At 39.1% G+C, this 21,179-nt stretch overlaps 1 protein-coding gene across 5 annotated transcripts in view; it reads left to right on the top strand.

Annotated features, from left to right (window-relative positions):
• Nucleotides 1-21,179, top strand: part of ASB15 (ankyrin repeat and SOCS box containing 15) — a 60,147-nt gene that overhangs the window by 33,658 nt on the left and 5,310 nt on the right. For 2 of the 5 annotated variants that reach the window (XM_086395825.1, XM_086395824.1), the window contains 8 exons: nt 5,645-5,781; nt 7,316-7,368; nt 7,455-7,586; nt 8,695-8,853; nt 14,860-15,105; nt 16,512-16,683; nt 18,248-18,818; nt 19,341-19,494. In XM_086395825.1, coding sequence (XP_086251951.1) covers nt 5,675-5,781; nt 7,316-7,368; nt 7,455-7,586; nt 8,695-8,853; nt 14,860-15,105; nt 16,512-16,683; nt 18,248-18,818; nt 19,341-19,494 — 1,594 coding nt within the window. In that variant the 5' untranslated portion in view covers nt 5,645-5,674. The remainder of the gene's footprint in view (nt 1-5,644; nt 5,782-7,315; nt 7,369-7,454; nt 7,587-8,694; nt 8,854-14,859; nt 15,106-16,511; nt 16,684-18,247; nt 18,819-19,340; nt 19,495-21,179) is intronic. The other 3 variants (XM_086395827.1, XM_086395826.1, XM_086395828.1) reach the window with 2 other exon arrangements.

Raw genomic sequence — 21,179 nt, 5'->3', positions numbered from 1 at the left:
TTGGAGTTTCAGCTTTAGCATCAGTGCTTCCAATGAACACCCAGGACTGATCTCCTTTAGGATGGACTGGTTGGATCTCCTTGCAGTCTAAGGGACTCTCAAGAGTCTTCTCCAACAGCACAGTTCAAAAGCATCAATTCTTCGGTGCTCAGCTTTCTTCACAGTCCAACTCTCACATCCATACATGACCCCTGGAAAAACCATAGCCTTGATGAGACAGACCTTTGTTGGCAACGTAATGTCTCTGCTTTTGAATATGCTATCAAGGTTGATCATAACTTTTCTTCCAAGGAGTAAGCCTCTTTTAATTTCATGGCTGCAGTCACCATCTGCAGTGATTTTGGAGCCCCCCAAAATAAAATCAGCCACTGTTTCCACTGTTTCCCCATCTATTTCCCATGAAGTGATGGGACCAGATGCCATGATCTTCGTTTTCTGAATGTTGAGCTTTAAGCCAACTTTTTCACTCTCTGTTTTCACTTTCATCAAGAGGCTTTTTAGTTCCTCTTCACTTTCTGCCATAAGGGTGGCGTCATCTGCATATCTGAAGTTATTGATATTTCTCCCGGCAATCTTGAAAGATGTCAAATATTATATGGCCCTTTATCAGACTGCTGGCTGGTGCTTTATTTGAATAGTTTTAAACAAAGCCTAACAGTAAACAGGCTCTCCTCCTGCCCTCCTCTGCATCTTGACATCTCTGGTTCTGTTCCACTGATGCTTCTTTGATTGTCTGCCTGACACCTTCATCCAAAGCTTTCAGGAAAGGTTAGAGACAGCTTGTTTTAGATGGGGGTTGCTCCATGTAGCAGTAAGAATTTTCTCTCCATTGAGATCCCGCTGTTGTTAGAGATACCAAACAGTTTTTGTTGTGTGTTAGTTGCTCAGTTGTAACTCTTTGCGACCCCATGGACTGTAGCACGCCAGGCTCCTCTGTCCATGGAATTCCCTAGGCAAGAATATTGGAGTGGGTTGCCATTCCCTTCTCTAGGGGATCTTCCTAACTCAGGGATCTAACCTGAGTCTTCTGCACTGCAGGTGGATTTTTTATCATCTGAGCCACCAGTAAAGCCCACAAAAGAGTTAAGAGTTTTAGATAATTTCCTTTTTGGTGGTAGTTAAAAGACATTTAAAAGAACTTTTCACAGAGCAACTCAGTTCTCTAAAGCAGGGATCCCCAACCTCCTGGATCTTATGCCTGATGATCTGAGGTGGAGCTGATGTAATAATAATAGAAATAAAGTGCACAGTAAATGTAAGGCACTTGAATCATCCCAAAACCATCTCCCCAGCCCTGGTCTGTGAAAAAAAAAATTGTCTTCCATGAAACCAGTCCCTGGTGCCAAAAAGTTTGGGAACTGTTGCCGTAAGGAGTCTGTGATATCTCACGTACTGGAAGGCTACATTTCAAGCAGGTTTAGCATTAAGCTGGTGATTTAAATAGGCAAAAGGCCCTGTATCCTATTACTAATCCCAGAGCCGTGCGATGCTCTCCATCACCACGTGACATTAGTGAGAAAGGTGACAGGCGATGCCACACATCTAACTTCATCATCCAGTCCTGCTATCTGAAGACACTCAGGACTTGTCTGCCAGTAATGAGTCAACAACTGTTTTCCAGTGACCATGAGAACAGCCATTTCCTATAGTTGACTAGGAGTGGGAGCAAAGAGAAAAGATATACAAGACAAAAAAGTTAAGGCTTTATTCCCCTCAGAAAATGAATAGTCCTGGTGAGAATACAAAATACAAAAATGTAAAGAACTTGCAAAACTAATACAAAATGATTGTAAATTCAGTTGGAAAACACCGGGTGAGCAGAGATACTCAAGGATTAAGAGGGTCAGAGAGGAACTGAAGAATTCACCAAAGGCTTCCACAGGAGGAGTGGCTGGAGCCAGGCTTGGGGCTGTGGAGACCATGAGTGAAACAGCTGGGAGGGCCTTGTGAATGAAGTGAGATAAGACATAAGACATAAAAGCACAGAAGGGAGAAAAATGAAGCCTAACACAGAATGGGTAATCTAATTCATCTAATTAGAATAAAGACACCAGGGACTTCCCTGATGGTACTACGGTTGAGACTTCACCTTCCAATGCAGAGTGTACAGGTTCGATCCCTGGTCAGCAAGCTAAGACCCCACATGCCTCGTAGTCAAAAAACTAAACCATAAAGCAGAATCAATATTATAACAAATTCAATAGAGACTTTAAAACTGTTCCCATCAGAATAAAGACTCTCCATAAAGAAAATGGTTAGTTCTAAGAATAAAGCAGAGCCTAAATTATCTTAAGTTCATTTATTAGCTCATTCATTCATTTTTTCATTCTTTCAACACATGTTTAGAGTCCATGTACCTTGAGATACTGCTTTCCTAGTCTCTGAAGTTAGACTAGTTCTCTATTCTTATTACATTACATTCTAGGAGGAAGAGATAGACAATGAACCAATAAGCAATAAATTTTTTAAAATGCCATCTGAGTCTATTTGGTGAATAGGATCCCAAGCCCATATGTCGAGCTTTTAAGGTTGCTAAGATACCCTGGTATGAGAGACATACTTAGCGAAGTGCTATTACTATCTCATGGACATCCTCCAAACATCATCACTGTTCTCCCCTTTCTGTATCAAGGTTATAGTAGGGCCACTGGTGCAGAACAATAAGCAATAAAGTCATGATGCCATTGAGTTCATGTGCCGTCTGTCCGAAGGTCAGGGACCTTGACTGTCAGCATGTATAGAGCTGTCCTTAAGGCTTGAACAATAAGAAGAGGCAAAGCAAGAATCAACTGTGTTTTGGAAATTGCTCACAGAATACTATTTGTGACTTTCCCCCCTTGATAACACACTGGACAATGTAAAATTTTGCATAGATGATACATTTTGGCTTGAAAAGTTCTATGGCTCAAAATACTTCCTGTGATTATCAGCCAGCTGTAGAACTGGCTTCCCAGGTGGCGCTAGTGGTCAAGAATCTGCTTGCCAATGCAGAGACGAAATGTTCCAATGCCAGTAAGAAACATGGGTTCAACCCCTGGGTCAGGAAGATCCCCTGGGGAAGGAAACCCACTCCAGTACTCTTGCCTGGAGAATGCCATGGAAAGAGGAGCCTGGTGGGCTACAGTCCATGGGGTCGCAGAGTCAGACATGATGGAGCAACTTAGCACGCAGCAGCTGTTAGAACTGTTTTGATGTGCATACTTACTAAACTTTCTCTTTATAAGGTAAAGCAATTGATCCAACTGTAATGGGAGACACATACTCCTCTAATTTGATATCTGAAAGAAATAAGACAATGAGAAATAAGCTACATTTTTGTGTTTGTCTTCAGAGGAGCTGGGCCAGTCAATGGCAGTGGTTTGTAATAGAACAGTGCTAGGGAAGAAATGGGGAATCTATAGGAGGGCTGATCTCTGGTCTGGCCATGGAGTTAAAATGACCCAAATTTTAACTGTTCAAATGATGCTGAGACCCAGTCAGACCTTAGAACTTTCCCTGTAAAACAAGGCAAAAGAAAATGTGAACCAAATAGTAGCTGCATAAAATTTCATGAATATCATGGGTATGGTATCCCTATTCTTTCTGAAGGAGAGTAACCAAATTCTGAGGTCCTTCCACTTTGGGAGAGGATTGAAGACTAGATGGTAAAAGATGTCATATCTGTTTCTCCTCATTTTTTATCTAAAATACTAAATAACTTGGCCACTTTTTGTTTAACTTTCTGGTGTTAAAAAATGCTCGACCAAGTTCGGGAATCCCACAGGCTATAAGCCCTTTGGTGCAAATGAAGAAAAATGCTGCTTCCTTGGGGTGTGCATAGCGGCCTGCCAGCGGGCACAGCTCATGTGGGGGAGGTTTGGCTGGATTTTATCAGCCAGGAGCACTTGTGCAGTATGCAACCTGCACTCCCATTCATGGTGGCTCTGAGTTGAAACATGGATTAGGGAGAACTGAAACAGCCATCAATAAATTAAATAAGTCAGTCCAGAAGTTCTTCTGTTTTGACTGTTTTCTTCAAAAGCAAGAAGTCAGTTTTAATTCGGCTTTGTGTTTGCCAGTTCCCACATTTAAACCTCACTGGATAAAGCAGGTCCTTACCACTCCCTTACATTAGCACTTCAGCATCCTTAACTGCATTAGGAATGCCTTTCTGCCAAGGTGTGAGAAAGGATCTTTCTACAGCCAGGAACACAGGTAGCTCAAGTCCATAAATGTGGATTTCTGGGAGCATCCAGAGAGCCACATGATCTATCAAACCCATCTGGTCAGTAAGGAAGTTCTTCAAGCGCTTAAGGCCATTTTTATCGGATTAATCCTCTCCTCTATTAAAGTTCTGGACTTCTGAAAGCTGTTCACTTCATTGTGAGACTGCTGCTGCTGCTACTAAGTCGCTTCAGTCATGTCCGACTATGTGTGACCCCATAGACGGCAGCCCACCAGGCTCCCCCATCCCTGGGATTCTCCAGGCAAGAGCACTGGAGTGGGTTGCCATTTCCTTCTCCAATGCATGAAAGTGAAAAGTGAAAGTGAAGTCACTCAGTCGTATCCGACTCTTCACAACCCCATGGACTGCAGCCTACCAGGCTCCTCCGTCCATGGGATTTTCCAGGCAAGAGTACTGGAGTGGGGTGCCATTGCCCTCTCTGTCATTGTGAGACTAGACAGTGTTTTCTCAGGGACAACAGGGCTGAAAGTTGTCAGTGCCTTCTATTTAAAGTTACCTTTGTGTCTTCTCCATGTACACCATCAAACTTCCTGAGGTCAGAGCTAGGTCATTATGTTTGTGACGTTCCATTCTCTCAACTTTAATTCAACAGATGTTCGCTGGGATGCTTCCTTATGCCAAGCACCTTCTAGAGTTGTAGGTGATGCAGAGATGAGTCACATCGAACCCCTCACCTCAAAGAGTATATGTTTTCGTAGAAGGAGTTGAACGCAAATACAGAAATAACTGCAATTCAAGGCAGTCAACTCAAACCACTTTGGGAGTAGAAAGAACTAAATCAGTGAAAAAGCACACACAGAGGACAGAGAATATAGAAAAAGTAAAGGATGTGAAGGACTTCCCAAGTGGCTCAGTGGTAAAGAATCCACCTACCAATGCAGGAGACACAGTTTCCATCCTTGGGTTGGGAAGATCCCCTGGAGAAGGAAATGGAAACCCACTCCAGTATTCCTCCAGGGAAGTCCCAGGGACAGAGAAGCCTGGTGGCCTACAGTCCATAGGATCCAAAAAGAATTGGACACAATTTAGCAACAAAACAGCAAAGAGGAAGGCTAGTTGTTCTTTACTCCTTCCTTTGTCTGTCTTCTCGGAGTTTTAAACTTCTAATGTGTTATGTAGAGTAATGTCTTGAGGAAATGATGGGCCAAATTAGTGTAAATCAGAAATGTAGAAAAATTCATTCTAAGCCACACTGTAGTCATTACTCAAAAGAAAGTCAAAAGCCAGAAAACACTGACACTTAAAGGGCAGGTAATCAAAGGTTTCAAAAGTTAGAATGGGCATTTTATACATATATAATATAAATTAAATGTTAACTACCTCTGTATCTTTTTAAATGAGGAAAGATGAATGTATTTTTCATTTTGCCTCTTCCATGTTGACTCTATATGCTGTTCTGTGGCTTTTGCTGATAATAAGAAATTTCCTGCTTCAAAATTAAATCCCGTCATGGATGCTAATGATGACCCTGATGAAGACCATCTTACAAGTTATGATGTTCAGCTCAGTATTCAAGAATCTATTGAAGCCGGCAAGACTGTATTTTATCCTGAAAGGTAACATTCAAATTGATGATCCTCAACTAAACTTCATGGCATTAATTTTTTGTAAGATAAAATGAATAATGTTTCCAGACCCCTCTACCTTTTTTTTGTGGCAGGAAATTCAACACCTTTACAAGAACTGCTGTGCACAGGTTTAGCATTCTGATTCTACAAATTCCCATTTCCTGTGAAGTATGAGACTACCTAGATAGGAAATTCCCAGTTCAATTTGGTTGTATAGGATTGCCTATTTCCTCAATTCATATAGAATCAAAAAGGACAGTAAATAATGTGAATGAAATTGTAAACACTGTTTATATGACTAACATATAGATACATATACAGAACCGGTTGTGCTACTTTCTCAGGCAACCTTTATAAGTAATATATTCCATTTTGCATCTTTAAAATATGAAGAATAATGCTAACTCACCTGCCTATAAGCTTAATGAGTGGGAAAAGAGTTGAAGGCTTTTCTAATATATAGCAAAGTGATATATAAACCAGAATTTTTAATTATCTACTGTTAAAGTGACAGCAGTTAAGAAATTATACATGAAATTGGTGTTTTGTGTTGGCAAGAGTTATAGCATCTAAAACCGCCAAAGTACATTTTTGTTTTTGAGCAGCACACATTATACTTCTGACAAAACTAAACTTTAATTTACCTTTAAATTTGATTATAGTATTTAGAATCCTGTATTCTGAAATTAGTAGTGCTTTTGAAAAGATTTAGTGCTAGAAAATGATTGCTTTTGAGCTTTTAAAAAACAGACATGTTAACATTTATATTTCTGGTCTCTTTCATTCTTCCCTTATCTCCCAGGAAGGCATTCACAACCCTGGAATACCAGTGGATGTTTCTGCTTTAATAGAGTTAAATCAATTTGTTATTCAATACCTAGTCACCTTTGTATAAACACACATCAGAGAATTTCCATGAGGGTTGACAATGACCTCCTGGGTCAGTGATTGGAATTTGTTCAGTAAATGCTTTGCCTATTTTTCACTAGTTTTCACAGTTGATTAAAGACTAACATGCAATGTACAGCATATGCTCCCAAACAAGCAACCATTAATTAGCCATTATTAAATTCAGAGCAAGAAACCTTTATTGAGCATAGAATTTTTAAAGTTGGGAGAAACCTTAGAGATCTTCCTATATAATCTTCTCATTTTACTGATGCAGGAACCACCGTCCAGAGAGGCTGCTGGCCTCCTCAGGTTCACAAAATCACAACATCTGAAAGCAGCTCTTCCGTCTCTGACTCCAGTTATTTACCCCTTTTTCATTGCCTACAATTAATTTCAAAGACAATGTTTTAACCTTCTACTTTTCCATCTTCCCTAATGTTCATAGGTCCAGTGTATCATAAACATACTCTGTATCTGACTTTTAGACATTTACATTTTTAAAGTAGATAACATCAGTTGTGTGCATTTCTTGAAGATCCTGATTATTAAACGCATGTGCAAAAACTGAATAAATGTTTCGGTTCCTTTATATCATGAATACAAATATGGCTTGTATTTCTTTCCCTGGTAGATTTGTACCACTAAGCGATCAGAACAGAAAGCTTGTGGAGGCCATACAGCAAGGTAAATGGATTTATCACCTACAGTAGAATGGACTGGAGATTCCATCTGGCTGAGAGATTTGTTATCAGCCCATGTGTTTATTTTAGGTCACATTCTTGAGCTCCAGGAGTATGTGAAATATAAATATGCTTTGGATGAAGCTGATGAAAAAGGATGGTTTCCATTGCATGAAGCTGTTGTTCAACCCATTCAGCAGATACTTGAAGTTGTCTTGGATGGTAAGAAAATGTAGAATGCCTTTAACCAAACTGAAGCCCAAAGGCAGATGTTCTGGAGTATTCCCAATGAACATAATAAGCAAAAAGAAAAAGTAGAATAAAAGGTGATTTGCAATTTGGAAAAGATAGTACTCATGCTTTAAACTGAGTACAAAATTAGCCTATTTTGTGGAGTTCAGGGTTTACCCTTTACATCTTTCTAAAAATATGACCCAGTTTGGTGGGAAGATGTGATTATCACCTAAAAGTTTATATACACCATTAACTAATTGATTTAAGTATAAAATATTTTGCTTTTCAAAGTCAGTTGTAAACTGTCATCTTGAACTGAGTTAATAGTTTCCAAAAGAGTATTATTTTGTACAAGTAATACTTACATTATCTGTCCTTATATTACATTACTTTTTTCATCATGCAAATATGAATAACTGTTGTGGTATATCTACCCAGGGTTAAATATTATTAATAATTTCTACGTTCCAACAGTGTTTTTCACATCCCAGCATCTTGTAAAACACTTTGAGAATGCCCTTCTTGTCAACCTTCAATGTTGCTTCCTAGTGCTGTTGTAAGAGATAATGATAGCTACTGGATAATTAACTATCCAGCTGGTCAGCCAGCTACAAAAAGTTAAAAATAGACAGATAGGATAGATAGTCAGATATAGAAGATGATGTTAAGCATGGTATTTCTTTTGTAACATATTCTGATAGGATACATCATTGATCAAATACTTGTCATTCCCACAGGCACAGACTTCATTTGACAAAAAACAATTTCAGGTTCAATTTAAATAATAATACAGAGGATTAGGGAAGTTGTTTATAATTTATTAAGAAGTGAGAAGTCACAACCCATTATCTTTTTTTGTAAAAAACACCTTGAAACACAGATGTTGGTTTGCTAGCTGTCAACTTGATTAGCAAGCCCATGCTCATCTATTTCTACTCACCATCATTTGCTAGACTTTAATCATTTCTCTTTTTAGTCTTCTTTTTTTCGTCAATTGACTTTGTCCCATCTAGTGTAGATGGTATTGCATCATTCTGTTCTATATGACATCCTTTAAGTAAAGACTTTTAATTTTCCACATGCTTTCATATCTCAGCATCTTATAAGACGCTCTGGGAGTTCAAGACCTCTGATGGAGAAACACCTTTGACTTTGGCAGTCAAAGCTGGTCTGGTGGAAAATGTAAGAACTTTACTAGAGAAAGGAGTGTGGCCAAACACCAAAAATGACAAAGGAGAGACGCCCCTTCTGCTTGGTAAATGACCTATTTTTCCTAGAACTTTTATAATTTGAGACAAATAATATTTATTCAGTATTTAATGTATTGGCTAAAATTATGTGACCTCATCTGTTTCCACTCTCTGACGTCCTTTCCTAACCCCCATCTCACCTGCCATATGATTTTGTTTTCTTGTCCCACCAGGAGGTGAAATGTGAAAGCTCTTTCAGCACCAGTTAATCAGTACCAGTTAATCAGAAACTCCTCTAATGAGGAGTTTTATGAGCCCAGGAGTGTCAGTTTTGAAGGAATAGTTTCTAAGTGGGGTCCGGCCTGTAAGGGATATTGCATTTGTGATCTGTAGCTTAATCAAAGAGGCAGAAAGGGGACTCCAGAGAGAGACATGAGGTACAGAGCAGAATGATGAAACCAAATTTGAAGGCAGGAGATCCAGCAGATTCTGAGCACACAAGTGTGTCCCTGGGGTCACCACTGCAACACATCAAGGGAATGATTGTAAGCATGAAGATGTTGTTTATCTATACACAGCTTCTTCTCAGGCTTGTATATCCTGCTGTTTGTTGACCAATAAGTATTGGCACATCTATTTGCAGTAGCAGAGTGAGATGAGATTAACTATAGATGACCACAGATAACCTTTCTTTCTCTCAGGGACATAGGTCCAATTCTCACATCCATACATGACTACTGGAAAAGCCATAGCTTTGACTAGACAGACTTTTGTTGGCAAAGTAATGTCTCTGCTTTTTAACATGCTGTCTAGGTTTGTCATAACTTTTCTTCCAAGGAGCAAGCGTGTTTTAATTTCATGGCTGCAGTCACCATCTGCAGTGATTTTGGACCTCTAAAAATAAAGTCTCTCACCATTTCCATTGTTTTCCCATCTATTTGTCATGAAGTGATGGGACCAGATGCCATGATCTTAGTTTTCTGAATGTTGAGCTTTAAGCCGACTTTCTCACTCTCCTCTTTCACTTTCATCAAGAGGCTTTTTAGTTCTTCTTCACTTTCAACCGTAAGGGTGGTGTCATCTGCATATCTGAGGTTATTTCTATTTCTCCCAGCAATCTTGATTCCAGATGGTACTTCATCCAGCCTGGCATTTTTCATGATGTACTCTGCATATAAGTTAAATAAGTAGGGTGACAATATACAGCCTTGACATACTCCTTTCCCAATTTGGAACCAGTCTATTATTCCATGTCCAATTCTAACTGTTGTTTCTGACTTGCATACAGATTTCTCAGGAGGCAGATCAGGTGGTCTGGTATTCCCATCTCTTTAAGAATTTTCCACAGTTTGTTGTGATCTACACAGTCAAAGGCTTTTGCATAGTCAATAAAGTCAATAGAGAAAAATATTAATATGTAAACTTCTGCCACATGGTAGATGCTCAGGAAAGGAGAGATGTTATGAAATAATGCATGTGTGGCAGGAGGAGGGGAAGCAGCCCTGAGATTTTTCACCAGCCATTCCAGCCATTCAGTTCAGTTAAGTTGCCCAGTCATGCCCAACTCTTTGCAACCCCATGGACTGCAGCACACCAGGCCTCCCTGTCCATCACCAACTCCCAGAGGTTACTCAAACTCATGTCCATTGAGTTGGTGATGCCATCCAACCATCTCATCCTCTGTCATCCCCTTCTCCTCCTGCCTTAAATCTTTCCCAGCATCAGGGTCTTTTCAAACGAGTCAGTTCTTTGCATCAGGTAGCCAAAGTATTAGAGTTCCAGCTTCAGCATCAGTCCTTATGAATATTCAGAGATCCCAGAAGAAGCCAATAAAGCATCGTGAGCTGTGGTCACAGTGAGTCAACACTACCGCAGTGCCTGTCCACAGGGAAATCTCTAGAATTTTAAGAACAGCCTGAATATTGTTAACAGAAAACTTAGATAATTCAAACATCAGTAAAATATTTACAGTTGACAACATTAATTCAGCAACATCAATGCACCCAACATTTATCTAGTTCAGTTCAGTTCAGTCGCTCAGTTGTGTCCGACTGTTTGCTACCCCATGGACTGCAGCACACCAGGCCTCCCTGTCCATCACCAACTCCCAGAGGTTACTCAAACTCATGTCCATTGAGTTGGTGATGCCATCCAACCATCTCATCCTCTGTCATCCCCTTCTCCTCCTGCCTTAAATCTTTCCCAGCATCAGGGTCTTTTCAAACGAGTCAGTTCTTTGCATCAGGTAGCCAAAGTATTAGAGTTCCAGCTTCAGCATCAGTCCTTATGAATATTCAGAGATCCCAGAAGAAGCCAATAAAGCATCGTGAGCTGTGGTCACAGTGAGTCAACACTACCGCAGTGCCTGTCCACAGGGAAATCTCTAGAATTTTAAGAACAGCCTGAATATTGTTAACAGAAAACTTAGATAATTCAAACATCAGTAAAATATTTACAGTTGACAACATTAATTCAGCAACATCAATGCACCCAACATTTATCTAGTTCAGTTCAGTTCAGTCGCTCAGTTGTGTCCGACTGTTTGCTACCCCATGGACTGCAGAACACCAGGCCTTCCTGTCCATCACCGACTCCCAGAGTTGACCCAAACTCGTGTCCATTGAGTTGGTGATGCCATCCAGCCATCTCATCCTCTGTCATCCCCTTCTCCTGCCCTCAATCTTTCCCAGCATCATGGTCTTTTCAAGTGAGTCAGCTCTTCACAGCAGGTGGCCAAAGTATTGGAGTTTCAGCTTCAGCCTCAGTCCTTCCAGTGAACACCCAGAACTGATCTCCTTTAGGATGGACTGGTTGGATCTCCTTGCAGTCTCATGATGTTCTCTTTATATAAGTTAAATAAGTCTCTTTATATAAGTTATATAAGTCTCATGATGTTCTCTTTATATAAGTTAAATAAGCAGGGTGACAATATACAGCCTTGACGTACTCCTTTCCTGATTTGGAACCAGTCTAGAAGTCACAGTAAACCAGATTCTATGCTGAATAGCACAGTACAAATGGAATGATCATCTTTCAAAGAATCTAGTGAGAGCCTAGATATAATCGAAATAGAAAACAAGTATTAATAAATGCTATAACAAAGGTGTATATCCAAAGTAAATTGGGGAAATAAGAGAGCAGTGGAATCTGTGAAACTTCCAAAGAAATAGTTGTGACTCATGGGACATAGAGGGGATCAACAACAGGCCTTTGCCCCTGCACATAAATGTTAAATGAATAGTGTTATCACATCTCGGGAGCGTTCTGCTCTGATTTCTTCTTTACTCTTGCCCTATGTGGCAGCTTTTAGCCTTCTCCAATTCAGATTAAATTGGAAAAACTAATTATTATAGTCAGGGTACAGGTAAAGCTTCCATAACAAAACCAGCAAACAAACACAGATAGATAAAACAAACAAACCGCAATGACTTCGAAAAGAAAGTTCATTCCTCTCTCGCACAACAATTCAGAAGTGAGTGTAGATATCTGATTTGTGATGATCTTATAGTTACTAAGTGTTTTTTGCACACAGACTCCTTCTCAGCTCATCCCTCTAAAGTTGGTGTCACCTTCCTCCAGTAGGACAGTCACATGATTGTCCTGACCAGAGGGTCCCAGCGTGCAGAGGAAGCCAAGGGAACGGTCTGGTACAACAGCTCAGCTCCTCTGCTTTCCACTTTCCCAGAACATGGTGCCATTCACAGCTCAGTTAATTTTACTTTATTTTCTTTCTCACAAATCGGTATATATCCTCTTTACTCCATCTCCTCTCTCAGTCTTCCAATCCTTCTCTAGGTACTGCAGAAGAAAATCTCTATTGGTATGTCATATGAGTCAGATTATCACTGAAGATATTAAGTAAATTATATGGGCAAAACTCATGAAGAGTAGGACATGACTGAGCGACTGAACTGGAACTGGATGGGCAAAACACATATATCCAGAAAGAAAATTACAAAATTTTTTTTAAAGAAAGAAAGTGCCAGCAAACTATAAGGTGTTCAAAAGTGCCTATAACTTATGCAAAATACCCTCTTAAATTCCTTAACTCTTCACCTGAGGCTTGCTGTCCTCTAAGCATATAACGATACATATATTATGTGAAATGTATTCTTTACTTCATAAATTATTTAATTTGTATTTTACTCAGTTACATTTCACACATACTGTACCTTGTTAGTTTTCAGTATTTAGCCAATTATTGGTTAAGGATGTCTTCATGGTTTAGCTTGGAAGAGGGGTTCCCCACGATTTTCATTATTATTTCTATGAGAAATAAAATATATTTTTAGTTCCAAAAGCTGAACTACAAGTAAAGTTTTATTTTTTTTAGTTATTTCAAGTTGAATATGGCTTATATATGCTGTTATTTTCTTGAAGAAAGGGTAGTATCTCTAATCAACATGTTCCCTGAGTCAGACAAAAGGAAAACAGATCATAAAAGAAGAGATTCATTATTTTATTACATTTTTTTTCTAATTAGAAAAAATGGAATAGGAGCAAGAAGATAAATGAGGGCACATTATCTCTTATTTCATTTAAGTTATCGATGTTTGCTTCACAAGAGCACCAGCTAGGATGAGGTAATTCACTGTAATTAGAGCTGCCAGTGGCAGGTGGGTGACTCAGAGAAAGGCATTTGTCAACAGATTGTGCTTCAGACAGTGAGCAGGAGAAAAACTGAAATTGCTGCAGTGATGGCTTGCTTGCCTCCTAGTGAAATAGACAATTTGTCCTCATCCTCCTTTTCTGCCTTTTGGAGCCATCTCTCTTGCCTTGGCCTCAGAGCCTTTCCACCTTCAGCTTCTTACCTGCCCAAGATGTTCCGTGTGCCCCCATATCCCCTTCTGTCTTTCCCAGCAAAGGCCCAGTCTTTGAATCTTTATTCAAACAGAAAGCAGTATCGCCTTCACTCCCCAGGCTTCAAATTCCCCAAGTGAGAACCATGTCTGTCTTTTTCCTGCTGCCCGCTGTACCTAACAAGTGACTCAAACAGTAAAGAATCTGCCTGCAATGCAGGAGACCTGGGTTCAATCCCTGGGATAGGAAGATTCCCTGGAGGAAGGCATGGCTACCCACTCCAGTATTCTTGCCTGGAGAATCCCCATGGACAGAGGAGCCTAGTGGGCTACAGTCTATGGGGTCACAAAGAGTCAGACACGACTGAATGACTAACATTTACATATAGCCAGCACATATTAAATGAATGAAAGAATGAACAAATGAATAAGTGTTAAAGAGTAACCTTCATCCTGCTGTTTTTCTTATTAAGATTTTACATACTGATAAGAGGGAAATGCATGACACCTTAGAGAAGTATTTATATCTAACCTGGGAGAATCCATTAACAATCAGAAAGAGAAAAAGACTTAACGGTGTAATTTCAGCTACTAGAAAAAGAAGAGAGGGAGAGAGACATCTGATTTATTGAACCTCAGAAAACATGGTACATCAGCTGTCATGTACTTCACCTGTAAGAAGAACAACTGACCTACCTGGATTCTAAACATTCCTATTGCTAACATCTCATAAGAGTATGGGAAAGAAATGTTCATTTAATATTTCCTACTTTGGTGGGAAAAAACTCTCTCTACAGGGAGAAAAACTTGATAAACACTATCTGCACAGGTGACTCCATGATCCTATAAGTGAGGAAATCATAATAATAATAATGGTTATCATTTATCAAGCTCCTACTGTATACTAAGCATTTTACATACATTATTTAATTTATTTAACTGATACAAAAGTTGATATTATTTTCATCTCAGCAATGAAGTGGAAGTTTAGAAAGAGGACACAAAGTATCCTAACTCAGTGACATGCATCCTGTTTTCCACGAAACTCTTACCCCTGCTCAGGTCAGGGTCTTAAGAAAAGGCAGTATCATCTTATATGCTTACATTCCTTGAGAGAAACCAGTTATGAGAAACAGAGGGGTATGGAAAATACAAGAAAAGGTGTCACTAATATCTCTCTTGATATTAAATCTGGTAATTAGTGTAGTGCCATGTAAGGGATTTATGTTATATGCCTCCTGTTGACTGTTCTTTTTAAAACTCACCTTCAAGCTATTAAAAGAGGCTCCTATGACATGGTGTCTGCTCTGCTTAAACACAACACCAGTCTTGACCAGCCCTGTGTGAAGCGATGGTCAGCAATGCATGAAGCAGCCAAACAAGGCCACAAAGACATCATAGCTCTGCTACTAAACAATGGAGGCAATGTCCACCTAAAAGACGGATTTGGAGTGACCCCGTTAGGTGTTGCGGCCGAGTATGGTCACTGTGATGTGTTGGAACATCTGATCCACAAAGGTATGTGGAAAGGAATTACATGTTGCTGATGTTTCTCCTGCGCTTCCCAGGTGGCTCAGTGGTAAAGAATCTGCTTGCCAATGCAGGAAACACAGGTTCGATCCCTGGGTCAGAAGATCTCCTGGAGGAGGAAATGGCAACCCTCTCCAGCATTCTTGCCTGGGAAATCCCATGGACAGAGGAGCCTGGCGGGCTACCATCCATGGGGTTGCAGAGTCGGACATGACTGAGCGACTGAGCACAAGCAGTGTTTCTCCTGCCTCTCAGATCTCCTTTTCTCCATCTGTCTCATTTCAGAGACAGACCTCACTGCCTCCTCTTCCTCTCCTGAATGTATCTGGGCATCAGATTTTTACTCCATCCCTCAATAAGCCCCGCAATAGGCCCCTATTGCACAACTCACTTGAATCCTATGCATGGGGACCTACAAATCTGAGTGCCCGGCCCTGATGGCTATCTCTGCTGTTGCTGCTAAGTTGCTTCAGTCGTGTCTGACTCTGTGCGACCTCATAGATGGCAGCCCACCAGGCTCCCCCGTCCCTGGGATTCTCCAGGCAAGAACACTGGAGTGGGTTGCCATTTCCTTCTCCAATGCATGAAAGTGAAAAGTGAAAGTGAAGTCGCTCAGTCGTGTCCAACTCTTCCCGACCCCGTGGACTGCAGCCCACCAGGCTCCTCTGCCCATGGGACTTTCCAGGCAAGAGTATTGGAGTGGGTTGCCTAGGACCACATTATTCTCAAGGATCCTCTGTAGGGAAAAGATAACATTTTTGAAATTCCCCCACAATGCAATTCATTTAATTATCAAATAAGCCATATGAAATAAGCTGTATTACTGTAGTTTACAGATAAGGAGTTGGAAGTTCATGGAAGTAAGTAGCTTGCCCCAAACTCTCACAGTCAGCAACAAAGCCATAATTCAAACAGACCACTTTCCCCTACATCATGCCTTCTGGTCCTCATGACATTTGAATATTACACAATTTGTGTTCTTTGATGATATTTTGTGTCATTCTCCCTCTGAGCCATTTAAGATAGTCAGGCTTATTCATCTTAGGATCTTCTGCTGGATCATGCATGGTGTTTGCACATAGAAGACAGTTGATAAAGATTTGTTGAAATGAGACAGAGCATTAACTTTGTCTTTAAAAGTCTAACTAGACCTTTTTTAGGGAGCATTTTCCTATCATGAAAATTGACTTGATTTCTCAGATGTCAGTGAGGGAAAGATTTTCTAATTGAATGAAACATGCTTCATGATTGCTTATTGAAAAGGCTAAGAACACAGATGTTCTTAATTCTGTATTTTTAAGTCCTAACCAGAAAGGAAAACCACAGGTTATTTTTAAGGAGATGATCTTGACGTCTGCCCAGTGATCACTCTGCTGCATGTCTTATACTGCCAGGAGGTGACGTGCTTGCTTTGGCGGATGACGGTGCATCGGTGTTGTTTGAGGCAGCAGGAGGGGGCAATCCTGACTGCATCTCCCTCCTTCTGGAATATGGAGGAAGTGGAAACATACCTAACAGAGCAGGGCACCTTCCTATACACCGAGCTGCCTATGAGGGACATTACCTGTGAGTAATAAACCATAGCGTTATCACTTTAAGTTGAAAACACAAACTTGTATATATGGTATTATCTTAAATATGTCTCCCAACATCCAAAAAGAAAAAGGCAAAATGTTCACAAGTTTTGTATATCTATGTGTTTGATTTTCCCCTTCTTTTTATATTCTTATACCTTAAAAAATTTCCACATTGAATTTATACTGCTTGTCAAATGAAAAGATATTTTCCTTTAGAAGAAAGTTATAAGTGAGACTTCTGCACACGCCACCCAAATGTGCCTTTTTTAAAAAAAAATCTGTTTAACAGAAGGCTACAGGGCTTCTAAAAATTTTGCCCTTGGCAAAGGATTGAAATTTGTAATACTCCAATTTTTATCAACATAAACAGATATTATAATATAAAATATATCCTTGAATAGAAAAGTATCATTATAAATTTAGGTTTCTTTAATAAAATGGTCAGATATATTTTAAAATCACAAAATGTGCCACAACCAACACACCAATAGAAATCTATAATCATAATAAACTACCCACCTTGAAAGGATGGTTTTTGGCAATTAAATGTATTTCATAAATTCAAAACCTTTGAAATCATTAGGCTTCATCACTTTCAGTGGTGACATTGGCTAAGTTAAGTGGCTAATGACAAGTAATTGATGCGAAGTGACATGTTGTTAAAGTTTACCTGGATTTACTCCCAGTGTTCATAAATTCACACCTGGTAGCTCTGAATTAGGCACAAGAGATCAAGTTCTCCTTGCCTGTGGCTCTCATACATGTCCAATTCATCAGTCAAGTGTGAAATTCACAGCTATTTGTCACAGGTTCTTAGTAATACAAGCTGTGGTTAGTTATCTCAATTGAATTCATGTAAGACTGATGGAACAATAAAGACCCTTCTTGTTGCTAATAATTCAGGTTCAAGTAAGTAGAGAGGATATACATGGACAATACTAAAGCATAGATTGTTCATGGAGCAGTGAAGCGGAATAACAAGAATTCAAGAGGCCTAAATTCTAGTCATTAGTCTTCTGCATCTGTGTGACCTTGGACAAGTCATTTCGCTTCTCAAGTCTTCGTATGGCTCTGCTGGTAATAAAAGGGCTGGACTCAGTGATGCCCAAGGTGACTTCCAGCTCTAATTTCCTGTGACTCCATGGTTCTGATTAAGTCAACAGTATGAAGCATTCATCTGTGAGATTGAATGGACCTACTTTTCTGTTATATTTTCTTCATTAAGTAGCCTTGGTTGATTATAGATAATATGTTGTTCAGAGAATAATTGAAAAATGGGGAGGGTTCCTGAAGAATCACAATTCTAGAACCAAATATATAAGATCTAGTAGGTTCCCCAGGAATATTTAGACTGGGAAGCTAAATCAAAACTAAACTGGATAGTACTAAGTCAATGGACAAAGACTGAATATTTTTGTGTAAGGTTATCTAGAGAAAATAAAGGAAACTAATCAAATTGTGTTCACTTGTCCAGCATGGAAGCTGGTTTATTTCATTTCTTGATTTTCTTCCTGCCATGTGGATATTCGATTCTTTTTTTTTTTTTTTTTTAGTGCACTGAAATATCTTATTCCAGTAACATCCAAACATGCAATCCAGAAAAGTGGGCTAACACCAATTCACTCAGCAGCAGATGGACAAAATGCACAGTGCCTAGAACTGCTTATTGAAAATGGCTTTGATGTCAACAGCCTGCTTGCTGACCACATTTCTGAGAGCTATGATGACGAACGGAAGACTGCGCTCTATTTTGCTGTTTGCAATAATGATATCCTTTGCACAGAAATCCTCCTGGCTGCAGGTGCAGACCCAAACCTAGATCCCCTCAACTGTCTACTGGTGGCAGTGAGGGCCAATAATCATGAAATTGTCCGGCTGCTTCTTGCCCATGGAGCTAATGTCAATTGTTACTTCATGCATGTGAATGACACTCGTTTCCCCAGTGCCATACAGTATGCCCTAAATGACGAGGTAATGCTCAGGCTGTTGCTGAATAATGGCTATCAGGTGGAGATGTGCTTTGAATGCATGCATGGGGACATCTTTGGAAACTCGTTTGTGTGGTCGGAGATAGAGGAAGAGGTACTGCCGGGATGGACATCTTGTGTCATAAAAGATAACCCGGTGAGTTACACCCTTCTCTTCTTCGTATTGGGTCAGCATCATAATTTTGCTCATTTAGGGATGTTCCAAGAAAAGAAAAACAAACTCCAACTTTTATATTTTTCTTCTTCTTGTGTTTTTGTTTGCAATGAGATGGGGAAATAAGCATAAAACTAGGCCCCCAAAAGTATAGTTTTCTTGAATTGGAAACCAAATGTTGAATAATTTGGAAAATGTATGCAATTAATAACTCATGCTTATTTGGTGGAATTTGGGGGCTAGAAACACAGTAAGAAGAATCATGGAAAATAGCATGGTTCTTCCACATTATGCTGAGTACTGTCACATCAGAGCCACACATGCTCCAGGGCTCATTGTTTCACAGAAACAAACAAATCATTTACTTTGCTTTTTTGGTTCATAACAAGAAGGGTACTTTTATTTCATGTAAAAAGGCAAAGGTAGTAATTTGTCAGAACAAAATTTTTTATGAATATAGTATATTAAAATTGCTACTAACTTCAATTTTATTACTTCTCTCAGTTCTGTGAGTTTATTACAGTCCCCTGGATGAAGCACTTGGTAGGCAGTGTTATTCGTGTATTAATAGATTACATGGATTATATCCCTCTGTGTGCTAAACTGAAATCTGCACTAGAAGTACAGAGAGAATGGCCAGAAATCCGTCAAATACTAGGTAAAAGCAAAAGTTTTTCCTACAAAATTTTTTATGGAGAATGTATATAGGAAAAATTTCTTAATGTCAGTTTTGATACTTTTTCAGTGCTACCTTATATTCAGATTTATCTGTTTTCTCAAATCATCCTTAATAGTTCCTCTGATAGAAGATACTTTTTGCTTTTTCTTGACACTTTCCAACTGTTTAATTGTATAATGAACAATACCATAACTATATCAACATTCTGAATAGAACTCACTTTTTAAAAGTTAACTTCTATAATATCATAAAGTATAGGATTCTGCATGTGGGCAGGGATCCGTTTTGTTTATTTTTGTACTCTCAGGGCTTAGCATAATGCCTCATAAGCAGTAGATACTCAATACTAAATAAATGAATGAATGGAATGAATTAAAATATCCTTTTTGATCTAGTCTCTCTGGGTCTTTACTGACAAATTCCTACTATTAAAAGTATGTTTTACAGGCAGGCCATTTTGTATTTTCTAGGTTAAAGCTTAGTTATAATCATAAAAGTGAGTCATATTATGAAAGTTTCAATAAAATACATCTAAAATTACTCCAAATACATATAACAACCAGAAAAAAAATTATAAATTGGGAATGTTTTCTCTTTCAAAATATGAGTTTGGAAAAATGTACTTTCAAAATCTACTTGGACAATTTCATGGAGGCTAAAGAAGCATCCTAGAACCTGACAATATATTTAAATATTCTGGCACTCTTAATACACCTAAATCAATCTTCAATGGTATAACAAAACCACAACATCCCATTCTTTAAGATCAAGCAAATTTTATGCAAATTAGTAGATGATATTTTATAGTCAGAAAGATGAAATTGAAATGTTTACCTGATTTACATACCATATTTGTTAGATATAAAGTTCTATGAAAAGAAATGTTCATCTAAGCACTTAGTTTCAATCAGAGTCTCAGACATTAAAGTATATAATCTGAATTTGGACTGTTCTGACCATGGTAGCAAGAGACGGAAGTTGGCAAAAACAGTGGAGATTTGATTGGCTAGAAAGAGTGTTAGTTCAGCGGAACACACATTAGGTGGTAAGCCTGGGTTTTCCTCACGTGGCTCTTCCATTGGAATGAGTTCTATGCTAGAATAGACTTTGTGGCAACTAAAACAGGAATCTCAGAGAATCTAGTGAATGATGGAGCTTAGAAATTGACCTCTGGGGTCAGATAGGTCTGAAATAGGATGCAGCATTGTTCTTGCCCTGGTATAGCATTGCTGATCCACATAGTGCACAGGTCATTCAGGGCTGATATTTTCATGGAAACAAGCAACAATTTATTCTATCATTTTTGTTTCATTCAGGGAAGGGGATTTTTTTTAACGCTTAATTTCCTATAAGAAAACCAAGATAGTCATACTGGTTGTGTGACTTTGAGGATGGTTACTTATTCTTTTTATATCAAGGTTTTCCCACTGCAGAATGGGCTTGCATAGTATTTACCTCTTAAGGTTGTTGTGGGAATTTAAAGAGATGTCACATGTAAGGTGTTTAGCATAATGCCTACAGCATTAAAAACACTTAGTAAATTTACCTATTTTAAAGACTAAATTATTAGTATTTTTATGTTATTTTTATTACATGGTAAGGTTATATGAAGTATCTGAAGTGTGTATGTAAGCATGTCATGAACCCCCACAGCTTGAAGAGTT

This window comes from Bos grunniens, chromosome 4 (genome assembly GCF_055505025.1).
Source record: "Bos grunniens cultivar Pamir isolate PY7600 chromosome 4, Bosgru_T2T1.0, whole genome shotgun sequence".
Lineage (NCBI taxonomy): Eukaryota > Metazoa > Chordata > Mammalia > Artiodactyla > Bovidae > Bos > Bos grunniens.
The sequence above is the reverse complement of the archived record's forward strand: the minus strand, read 5'-3'. Positions and strand labels throughout refer to the sequence as shown.